This window comes from Eupeodes corollae, chromosome 1 (genome assembly GCF_945859685.1).
Source record: "Eupeodes corollae chromosome 1, idEupCoro1.1, whole genome shotgun sequence".
Taxonomy (NCBI): domain Eukaryota; kingdom Metazoa; phylum Arthropoda; class Insecta; order Diptera; family Syrphidae; genus Eupeodes; species Eupeodes corollae.
This window is the reverse complement of record NC_079147.1, coordinates 166,752,741-166,764,852: the sequence shown is the minus strand read 5'-3', so window position 1 is coordinate 166,764,852 and position 12,112 is coordinate 166,752,741. Positions and strand designations below refer to the sequence as shown.

Below are 12,112 nucleotides of genomic sequence, written 5' to 3'. Positions count from 1 at the left end.
CCTAAAATATTTAAGTCAGCACTAATTTTTTTTCAATTTTTTTATTTATACACGAAAAAAAGCTATTTGATTTTTTTTAAATTTTATTAGTTTTGTAAATTGCTATGGTAAGAAAACCACCAAGTCAATTCTCTTGAGAGTCCTTTCTGCATTTTTCTGCATTATTATACACTCCGCTTCAACTGAATAGACACACAAATTGTATAGGGTATGTTGTTCATTGTTTCCTAACATTGAGCTTTAATGTATCGTTTGATGATGCTTACCGTTTGCTTTTGATGTTGAGAAAATAAATCATAAAGAATAATTCAAAAAGAACAGCTGTTTATTTTCTTGCTCTCTTGTAAAGAATTCCATATAGAAAAATGCAGTTTTTTTTGCGTCAACTGAGTAGACACAACTGTTGAAATTGGAAATAAAATCGTATTTTTGTATTGCTTATTTCTAGCACTGGGTACTGCCACCATTATTCTTTATAACTTCGTAAATACGGTCTGGCATGGAATCGTATAGGCTCTTTAAATAGTCCAGCGAAATTTCACTCCACGCTAATTTAATAGCTGCAATAAGCAATTCTCTATCCGCAAACTGAGGGCCAGACTGATACACTTTTCGTACCAACCACCCCCATACGTTTTCAATAAGGTTCAGGTCGGGTGAGTATGGCGGCCATTGAAGCAATTCATTATTTTGGTCCTGTATCCACCTTTTGACAATGCGCGCCCCGTCGATGGGGGCGTTTTCCTGTTGAAAATTCTAGTCAGTGGGTCCAAAAATATCCGAAAATTTTGGAAAATTTCTTTCCAAAATTCCTTTGTATGTAATCGCATTCATTTTTGACGTTTGAAACTCAAGCTCAACAGTCCCATAGTAGGTAACTGCTCCCCATACCATAACTCCACCTTCCCGACTATGATGCAGCTTTAAAAATCTTTTTTCTTTCCTCACATCGTGAAAGTAATAATTGAAACCATCGGGACCATCAAAGTTGAACTTTTATTTATCACAAAAAACTACTTTGCGCCATTCAATTTTCCAACTTATATGGAGAATAGAAAATTCTAAACGAATACCTTTTCGTTGATCTTTTAGTGACGTTTTTTTTTTTTAAGTTTTAGCCGTTTTAAATGATCCGCGCTATTTATTACTTTGCGGACTGATTTTTGCCGCAGAGTCGCACGAATTGGAAGCACATCTCAAAATCGCTCGTCGATCAACTGCTGTTGTTGCCGTTTTCATACTTCCCTTCATGTTTTTCCCGTACGAACTTTTATTTCTTAGGTAAGAATAGACAACCTTAAAACTCCGATCAATTTTGGTAGCTATAGCACACCCGGTCAGTCCTTGTTCTTTGAAGAAATCAATTTTAGCTCTTTCGACACTATTCAAAGCTTTTGATCTACCCATTTTTTTTTAATTTTAATTAAACGAATAAATTTTACTTAGAACACTTTAAATATTGATTAAGTATGCCAATCAAATCAAAACTCTCATAAACAATGAATATAATGACCTTGAATTATCTTGTGTCTATTTAGTTGACGCAAAAAAACTGCATTTTCTATTCTATTCTATTTCTATGGAATTTTTTACAAGAGAGCAAGAAAATAAATAGCGGTACTTTTTGAATTATTCTTTATGATTTATTTTCTCAACATCAAAAGCAAACGGTAAGCATCATCAAACGATACATTAAAGCTCAATGTTAGGAAAAAATTAACAACATACCCTATACAATTTGTGTGTCTATTCAGTTGAAGCGGAGTGTATATATAGCGAAATTCGATTAAAGTCGATATATCTACTGATTATTGAGATATGAGCGACGATAAAGCTTCCTTAAAGTACGGACGTATGAACGTACATGTACACACACACACACACAGAAATCTCTCTTAAAGTTTTTTATTTAGATTCTAGGGACCTTGAAACGTTGAAAAATGTCAAAATTTTCAATTTGAAAAATCGGACCGATTACGATAACAATAATAAGCTAACAAACAATTCATCAAAATCCGTTCACAATAATTTTTTTTATAAAACTCGGAATCGGTCTTCAATTTTCAATGTAACTAGCTCTTTGGCTTAAGCTAGGAGAAATATTACACCTGTCGTAAGCTGAAATTGCGATAGATGAATTAGTTTATATATATGTATCAGTTTATTAAGTAGATGCAACTGATGATCAACAAACTCAAACATATTTTGATTTATGGAACTTTAAGCTGAACACGAGCAATTAAAAAATCTTGATTTTCCGAAATGGAAATGTTCGGTTTGCAAGAAATGAGAAATGGTACTGGAGAAGCGAAGAATTAGACAAGTTTAAACAATATAAGTATCTGTTGGTCCTCCTAACACCAAAAATTTCCTTCAAGGCTAACTTGGAAGTAAAATTGAAAGAGGCAAACAATGCGATTAACAGCACCTGGAGTAAAATTTTGAAAAAAAAATATTGTGCCAAGTGCTAAATATAGAATATTTGAAGCAGTGGTTCGTGCATAGCATTACAAGTATAGGAAGTCTGGCAATTCGAAGAAGTAGAAAAACTTCAAAGAGACCGTATTACCACCATTGTTAACATACACCCTAAACCTCCATCTTGGCAACCAGTACATTGGCTTACATTCAAAAACTGTTCGCATTTAAAAGACTTCTTCATTTAATGGTTTTGGCTCTGCAGAGAATACAATGTTAGTGAATTAACCAATGGACAGTGGCCAATACATGAACTGCTTAAAAAAGTTCGTTGGGCCCAGTACTCAAATAATAGCCAAAACTTTATTTCGCATGATATTAAAATACGCGGTAATCCTACGAATACTGAAACCCAAATTACAGCTTTCGAATTCGTCATATTTCGAAAACTCCCTTAATTCAGATCGATTAAGCAGCGAAGAATGTTCCTGTGAAACAAATGTTGTTGAAATATCTGAAAGCTCCGGGCATAGACGGCATCCCATATAAGTTTTATAAAAATGCGAGTAATTCTTTTATTGGGGAGGTTCACACTTTGCTGAAAAGAATCTACAAAACAATACCAACATCCTTTAAAAAATCAATTATCTTTCCGCTCTTCAAAAAAGGTGACGCTAGTATTGTATTTTACTATCGTGGGCTTTCATTTTTACATTTTATTCACCTCAGTTCTCCTAAACCGCTTCACAATATATCTACTCAATGAATTCCAGGCTGCATATCGAAAAGATATTGATCAGATTTTCAATCTTTCATGCCTTATTCAGCTGCAACTAAGCTAGAAAAAGAAACTTTATGCTTGGTTCGTAGACTTAAAACCTGCGTTCGACAATATTAGCAGAAAAGTTCTTATTCACAAACTTATTATATTGGGAATCTCCACGAAAATGGTTAAAATTATTAAACTATTATACCAAGATATAGTTGCCGCCTTCTGGAACAGTAGCAGTACCTCTGATTTCTTTGTAACGAGCAAATGCGGTAAACAAGGAAGCGTTCTGAGCGCTCTGCTTTTTGTCTTGTTCTTAAATGGCCTACATTCTGAACTCCTCATCGGAATACATGTGGCAGGAATCGGTATAAATGTTCTTTTGTTTGCTGATGATATTGTAATTTTGGCTGAGAGTACAACTTTACTTCAAACAATTATAAACAAGTTCAGCAGCTATTGCGATAGATGGAACCTTGAAGTTAATCTTGAGAAATCTGAAATTGTTATTTTTAGGAATGGAGGCCGAAGAGCGTAAAGTGAAAAATGGAATTTAAAGGGTGTAGAAGTAAAAATAACAAACCAGTATAAATATCTTGGCGTCGTCTTTACATATAATATGTCTTGGTCTGAACATCTGACAAAGAGGCTTGCAACATCAAAAAATTCCTAAAAAATAAATTGGTGCCACATTCAGCAAAGTTTAAAGTCTATGACTCAGCCGCCAGATCAATTTTATTACTGTGATCAAGTATTGGGGTACAAAGGGTACATACAATATGAAAAGCTTCACAGGTTTTTCGTCAAAAGACGTTTAAACCTACCATAGAATACACCAAACTACGTTATAAACATCGAAACCGGTCTTCCAAAAGCGTTTCTTACTACCCTTGAAATACATTTGAAATATTTGCGAAAAGTTTTCAGTCTACCCAGCTCTAGATTACCACGCATAGTTCCCTTCGCAGTACTTCGCAAAAATATGTATTGGGCCCAGGAATGGTCAGGCCTTTTCCCTGCGTTTGGCATCATTGTCAACTATGAAGCAACTAATTTGGATTGGAAACATGCCACAACATGCTTTTGATTAAACTGAAAGTACAACAGTGGAAAGATTCTACTGAACGTGCTTTTCAATCGCAATTTCAATTGAATATAACAATGTATAATACACAGAGATACCCAACTATTTTAATGACTCAAATTCACGAGAAATGTGGATACTTAGGTTGCATACACTGATGGCTTATGCACAATGTGCAATCTTGATGCAGCTGAGAACACCTACAACTCCGTCAGCAGCTGTCCTATTTTCAATTCATACCGGAGATTATTTCTAGGAGCTGAAACAATTAATCGCACCTAGTTTTTTCAAATACTGAATGGCAAATTTTATTTAAATCTATAAATTTTAAAATGACAAAAATCGTTGAAACTAAAAATATCTTTCCACCAGAACAGTTCGGTTTTAGGAAAGGACATTCTTCGACTCATCAGGTATTAGGACTTACCAAAGATTTAAAAAAAGCACTAAGACATAAAAAATCCATTGGAATGGTTTCCTTTGATATTGAGAAAGCTTTTGACAGCGTCTGGCATGACGGTCTTGTCCATAAGCTTCTAATAAACGGTTTCCCAACATATATTATAAAGATTATTAAAAGTTTCTTGAACGAAAGAAAGTTCTTCGTTGAAATTTCACAACATAAATCTCAGTTGTATGCTATTAAAGCGGGTGTCCCCCAGGGCTCAACCCTCTCCCCCCTTCTTTACAATATTTACGTGTCAGACTTCCCTGCCTTAAATCACTGCAAGAGATCATTTTTTGCTGATGATACATGTATTTACAGCATATCCGATAGTTGCCACCAAATTTTACTCAACCTTCAAAATCCTCTTGATGCGGTTCAAATCTATTTTTATAGCTGGAAAATCAAAATAAATCCTTTAAAGACACAAGGTTGTTTTTTTACAAAGAAACGTAAGCAAAGCAACTTTCCACAAATAAATCTTTCAGTGTGTAATGCTCCAGTCCAATGGCAACAAAGTATTAAATTTTTTTAGTGTTATTCTTGACAAAAGCTTAATTTACTCACATCAAACTTCCGAAAGTGTTAAAAAAGGTCAATTTTTAATCAAAGTCTTATTTCCACTTTTAAACAGAAACTCCCACCTAGGCCTTGAAAATAAATTATTAATTTACAAAGTTATTTTCCTACCTGCTATGTTAAATGCATCTCCATGTTAAGTTCTCGTTATTTAGCATTAAACAGTAGTTATAAGATAATGGATTAACTTAGAGCGACCCCGTAGGGCCAGTAAGATATTTTTTAAGTTTTTGAAATGTACGCCAGTTTTTTTTAAGAATTTTTGTCTAGCTTTAAGATTCTGAAAAAAATATGCAACATACTAAAAAATCGCAGAAGTCAAGACATGTCAACAGTTTTAATAATTCTAGACATTGAAAAGGCATTCGATTCAGTTTGGCATAATGGCACTGTCTATCTATTGATCTCCCTAAATTGTTTGTCTTTCCTGTTTAAAGTTTTCTTTCTAGTAGTTTTTTTCAAGGTTTATGTCATCAATAGTGCTTCAGAATTGCTACGTTTTGAATATGGTGTCCTTGAAAGATCTGATTTTTCCGAGTTACTCGACTTTGAAGCAGTTTTTCCCGATGACAGTGCAATAATATCTTCGCATACGTTTTGTCTCAATGTTGAGAGTAATTTAAATAATAAGATAATATTAGAACGGTATTATAACAGGTGGAAAATAAATCTCTATGCTGATTAGATACAAGCCATCTTTTTCACGAAAAAAAATCGTTTTTTTCCGTGCAACCAACTTCAAACCTTAGGTAGGCTGGTTTCTTTGAAAAACCAAGTTAGATACCTTTATATCTACCTCAATCCAAAGCTTACCTTTAATTGCCATATCACCCAAACCGTTAATTTGAGAGATATCAAGAACCGAACATCAATTTTTACTAAATTTGCGCACTATTTTTTGTAGATTGTGTTTTATTTTTTTTAACGGCTTGTTGAATTTTTATAAAAAAAAACTACTGAATATCGAAAACAATATTTTCTGTGAAATAAAAAAAAAATTATTTTTTAAAAAGCTATTTGAGTCCAAAGGAAATTTTTAGTAGTTTTTTGTTAGGTTTTTTATTTTTTTGTAAAAAACTGTCTATTAAATTTTTATTCAAAATTTTACTGAATGTTGACAACAATATTTTTTAAAAGATAAAAGTAGTTTAAAGCCAATATCTCAAAGTTTTGAACAAAAATTTTATCCGAAAACCAGTTTTCACCAATTTTTATTAATTTTTTTTAAGTTTTTATTTTTTATAAAAAAACCGTCAATTTGATTTTTATAAAAAGTTTAACACATGCTAAAAACGTTATTTTTCAATGCACAAAATTGTTTTTGAGATAAAGTAATTTTTATTCGTAAAAATTTCGACGTGAAATTTGTTTTCAGTTTTTAATAATAATAATAATAATATAAAGGGTGATTTTTTTGAGGTTAGGATTTTCATGCATTAGTATTTGACAGATCACGCGGGATTTTAGACATGGTGTCAAAGAGAAAGATGCTCAGTATGCTTTGATATTTCATCATGAATAGACTTACTAACGAGCAACTCTTGCAAATCATTGAATTTTATTACCAAAATCAGTGTTCGGTTCGAAATGTGTTTCGCGCTTTACGTCCGATTTATGGTCTACATAATCGACCAAGTGAGCAAACAATTAATGCGATTGTGACCAAGTTTCGCATTCAGTTTACTTTATTGGACATTAAACCAACCACACGAATGCGTACAGTGCGTACAGAAGAGAATATTGCGTCTGTTTCTGAGAGTGTTGCTGAAGACCGTGAAATGTCGATTCGTCGCCGTTCGCAGCAATTGGGTTTGTGTTATTCGACCACATGGAAGATTTTACGCAAAGATCTTGTTGTAAAACCGTATAAAATACAGCTCGTGCAAGAACTGAAGCCGAACGATCTGCCACAACGTCGAATTTTCAGTGAATGGGCCCTAGAAAAGTTGGAAGAAAATCCGCTTTTTTATCGACAAATTTTGTTCAGCGATGAGGCTCATTTCTGGTTGAATGGCTACGTAAATAAGCAAAATTGCCGCATTTGGAGTGAAGAGCAACCAGAAGCCGTTCAAGAACTGCCCATGCATCCCGAAAAATGCACTGTTTGGTGTGGTTTGTACGCTGGTGGAATCATTGGACCGTATTTTTTCAAAGATGCTGTTGGACGCAACGTTACGGTGAATGGCGATCGCTATCGTTCAATACTAACAAACTTTTTGTTGCCAAAAATGGAAGAACTGAACTTGGTTGACATGTGGTTTCAACAAGATGGCGCTACATGCCACACAGCTCGCGATTCTATGGCCATTTTGAGGGAAAACTTCGGAGAACAATTCATCTCAAGAAATGGACCGGTAAGTTGGCCACCAAGATCATGCGATTTGACGCCTTTAGACTATTTTTTGTGGGGCTACGTCAAGTCTAAAGTCTACACAAATAATCCAGCAACTATTCCAGCTTTGGAAGACAACATTTCCCAAGAAATTCGGGCTATTCCGGCCGAAATGCTCGAAAAAGTTACCCAAAATTGGACTATCCGAATGGACCACCTAAGACGCAGCCGCGGTCAACATTTAAATTAAATTATCTTCAAAAAGTAAATGTCATGGACCAATCTAACGTTTCAAATAAAGAATCGATGAGATTTTGCAAATTTTATGCGTTTTTTTTTTTAAAAGTTCTCAAGCTCTTAAAAAATCACCGTTTATATACTTCCTTGGTATCACAATACAATATATTATATAAAATTTAATTCAAGTCTCATAGCCAAAAGCCCTAGTAGCTAGCGCTATATGTATTAAATTATTGTTAGTATAATTTATCTTATATTTTCAATAAAATTATAATAATAATAATAATAATTCAAGTCTCTAGCGTTTTTGGTTCGTAAGATATTAAAGGTTAACCAAAATGTTCACCTTTTTTTAAACTTCTATGGTAAAAAAACCACCCACGCAATTTTCTTCATCTTTCTGCCTTATTATCTGTATAACAAAATTTATTATAAATTAAAATAAACACAATCCCAAATCCGATGAGAAATTTATCAAATACTTCCATCACATACATTCAATGATCCTTCCAAATGCGTGACACAATTTATGTTGGGCCCTTTAGTACTTATGTTGACCTGAAATTTTTAGTTTTAAGCAAATTTGTCTTGTTTGATACTTTTATCAACTATTATAAATTTCAATTCTTTAAATGATTGACTCATATTTTTATAAACAAAATAAAACACTTTGTATAATTCGCAATACAAAAATATCCCACATTTATTGTTATTTCGTTTTATGTACAGTAGTTTTAATTAAATAAATTATACAACCAAACATTTCAAATAACAAATAATAACTTTTTTTTAGTTCTTTTAAACAACTTTAAATTAAAATCGAAGTGACTTTTATACGTTAAAACAAAAATTAACATAAAATATTTGATGCTTCTTTAGAATTTAATTAGCAAATTGATTTTAGCAGTCGCCAGAAACATGAATAACATGTTCATTGATCTTTAAGATACAAAACTGTTTTCTAAAGCTTCTTCTTGAGTTCGTTAGTACCACCACTAATTACCAGCTGGAGGAGGAACACTTGCATTATCTGCTCGGCTATTAAGTTCTTCTGCCGTCACAAAATCAATTGCCGCCGAATTGATGCAATAACGTTTATTTGTAGGCTTCGGTCCGTCCCCAAAAACATGGCCCATGTGTGCGTTGCATTGAGCGCAGCGTACTTCTGTGCGTATGCGGTCTGGATATTTAATTAGTAGTAAAATATTTCCCCCTTTTTATTGTTTTATTTATTCAAATTGCATTTTTTTTTTGTTTAATTTTGCAAAAAATTTGTTACAATTTTATATTTTTAAATTAAAATTTTCAAAGAAATTATAAATTCAAAATAAAATATAAACAGGCGGGTAGGTTGAAGGTAAGGTAAGGTGAGAATGAATGTATGAGACATGGTGGTTAAACACATAAATGGAAAATAAATGACAAAAACACAAATTAAAAAATATAATTTAATCAAGTGCAAAAAGCAAAAACAAAATATATTTTTAAAAAAAAATTAAAGTGAATACAGTTATTTTTAAAATTTTACCAAAAAGCAAAAGTAAGAAAATAGAAAATAAAAATGAATGAATTACAAAATGAGAGAAAATAAGTAAATTAGACAATTAATATAATTATGTTTTAAAAAAATAAAAAATATAATAAATAAACAATACCAATTGTTAAGCAAAATGATTAGTTTTGGTGATTGTATTTTTTTTTTTTTGAATATTTGTTGATGATATAATATTTTTTAAATTTTGTTTTAATGCACGTTGATAAAACATATTTTTTTAAAACCCCCACACAGGCACATAAGAAGCGGAAAAAGAAGAGAAATAGAAAAAAATATATTTTCATTATTGTAATATAGGACATCACCAAATGGAAAAATAAAATAACGAAACAAAAAAAAAACACAATTAAAAACATGATGTTTTGTGGTTTTGTAGTTTGTAAATATTTACATAGTATGTGAGCATATTAGTAGTGTGTAAATTTACAAGCAAATAATACAAATTTAAAAACTAAATAGGTAATAAGAAATAATGGTGAATGAGATAAATGTGAATGTGACTATGAAGTATGGTGAGAAATGGTAATACAAATGTTATACAATTTAAAAAGCATTTACATATCACAGTTTAAGATTTTCTTTCGTAAAATAGTAAAATTGTAAAGAAAGGTTGTATGAAAGTAAGTATCCTGTGAATAAAATGCAAACAGATAATAACACTTAGGTTTTTTTCTCCTTCGAATATTTTTTTGAAATCTAATGGTAAATGATTAAAAAAAATATTGAAAAAAATAAAAATAATAAACTATTAAAAATTTATTCCACATAACGTAATCTGACGTATAATACCAAACTTGCTCCTAACCATTAATGTTTACTCACATTTTAAAATACTGATTGACAAAACCCAGTAGAAATATCGAAAGCATGCTGTTCTTAGCAAATCCTACATGAACAAAAACGTCTTATTCAGAGGCTATATACAATCTCAATTCGACATCTGTCAAACTAAGTTGTTAAACCAATTTTTTTGTCAGTTGAAAGAGTGACATCTACGAAAATGGATCATATCGTGCTTTAAGAGGAGATTTTGTATTATATAACAGTCCAACTACGCAAGCCATTGGCAAAATTGTGAAGAAATTTGAAGAGACTGGATTGGTTTCAGATATTGTCCTGTGCATCATCGTTTTGTTCGTACTATTGAAAATTTAGCTGCTTGAAATAGCCTTGCACATGAGAGCGAACAACAAATTAATGAATGAATGGACGAACAAACGTGATTTTACACAAACAAAACTACATTTAAATTATAAGAAACCAATTGGCAATAAAGTTAGGAGAATAAAATTTGCATTTTGTTCTCTATAATAAAATTTTTTTTTTAAAACAATTTGGTAGTAACGAATTGGACTAAGGTTGCTACGAACCGCCAAACTCTATTCGTGTTCCACATACCATAAACACAGCAACCACTCTTGTTTTGTTTTTGTGTGAAAGATCATTGTTGAGGAAAATATGGAGAAAAGGGTTATTCAATTCGTCACTGTCTGAGAATAGAAATAAAGCCCATGTGAAAGAAAAGTCAAAATATGCGAACATCCACAATTCGTAGCTCATGTGCAAGATGCTTAAGTGAAAGTGTTGCCGAAGACCCCCCTCGTTCTCAGAAATTAGGACTGTCTTACTGCACATTATGGCTTATTTTGCATTTGGATCTACGCTGACATCCACTGAAGCCAGCTGACCATTCACAACATCGTAGATACGTCGAGTGGGTGCTTGAACAACAGGGCGATGCTGTGGACGGCTATTTTTCAAACTAGTTTTTTTTTTTAGCGACGAAGCACATTTCTCACTCGGTGGGTATGGTAATGAACTAAATCGTCGTATTGGGGTTCTGAGAATCTGCAAGAAACTGAGGAGAGGCCATAACATCCACAAAGTCAATGTTTGGTGCGCTCTTTGGTCCCGAGTTGTGAACGATAACGACCGTCAGTTCGGTCATATGGTTAACATATGATAACCGACTTTTTTGCCTGCCATTGAAGAAGATGAATTAGAGAATATGTGATTTCAGCAAGTCGGTGCCACATGCCACACAACTCGAGCGAATAAAGCTTTATTGCAAGAGACATTTCCTGGCCGCGTAATTTCTCGTCGTGGCGATACCAACTGGCCACCAAGATTTGACACCGCTGGACTACGCTAAATACAGTGTTTATGCAGATAAACCTACCGAACAATATATTGTGTCAAAAAGTGGTCAAAAATAACCTCAAAAGAATCGGTGCTTGCAACAATTCGCGTGGTGGTCATTTAAATGTAAACGTTTAAACTTTATAATAAAAAAGAAATATCATGAAATAAAAATATTTTATATGTGTCTTATTTACGATGTAAATAAGAAACAGACAGAAAACTGGCAAATATAGTTGTTGTTGCATTCAATAAATTGATTAGTTCATTGTTTTCAGCCAACAACATTTACTAAACTTGATATAGTACACTCCTCAAATAAGTTTGCAAAAGTTCTAGGGTTCCATCCCTGACTGTTTTACTTAATTTTTTTTTGTCACGTGTACTGCATTTTGCGACAATTTAACAAATTCCCCAAAAGAAATTCTTGCCATGGAAAGTGCTTTGACGTAAAAACTGTAGGTCCCCTTAATCCCACACATTACTTGGTATGGTTGAGAGTTGTAAGGCTGTTGAGCTGTTAGACAACCTAATTAAAAATCTAAATCTCT

General features: G+C 32.7%; 1 protein-coding gene across 3 annotated transcripts in view; it reads right to left on the bottom strand.

Moving 5' to 3' along the window:
- Positions 1 to 8,544: 8,544 nt before the first annotated feature.
- Positions 8,545 to 12,112, bottom strand: part of LOC129953433 (methionine-R-sulfoxide reductase B1) — a 29,625-nt gene continuing 26,057 nt past the window's right edge. For 2 of the 3 annotated variants that reach the window (XM_056066692.1, XM_056066690.1), the window contains one exon: positions 8,545 to 9,080. In XM_056066692.1, the coding sequence (XP_055922667.1) occupies positions 8,863 to 9,080 (218 nt within the window). In that variant the 3' untranslated portion in view covers positions 8,545 to 8,862. The remainder of the gene's footprint in view (positions 9,081 to 12,112) is intronic. The other variant, XM_056066711.1, reaches the window with a different exon arrangement.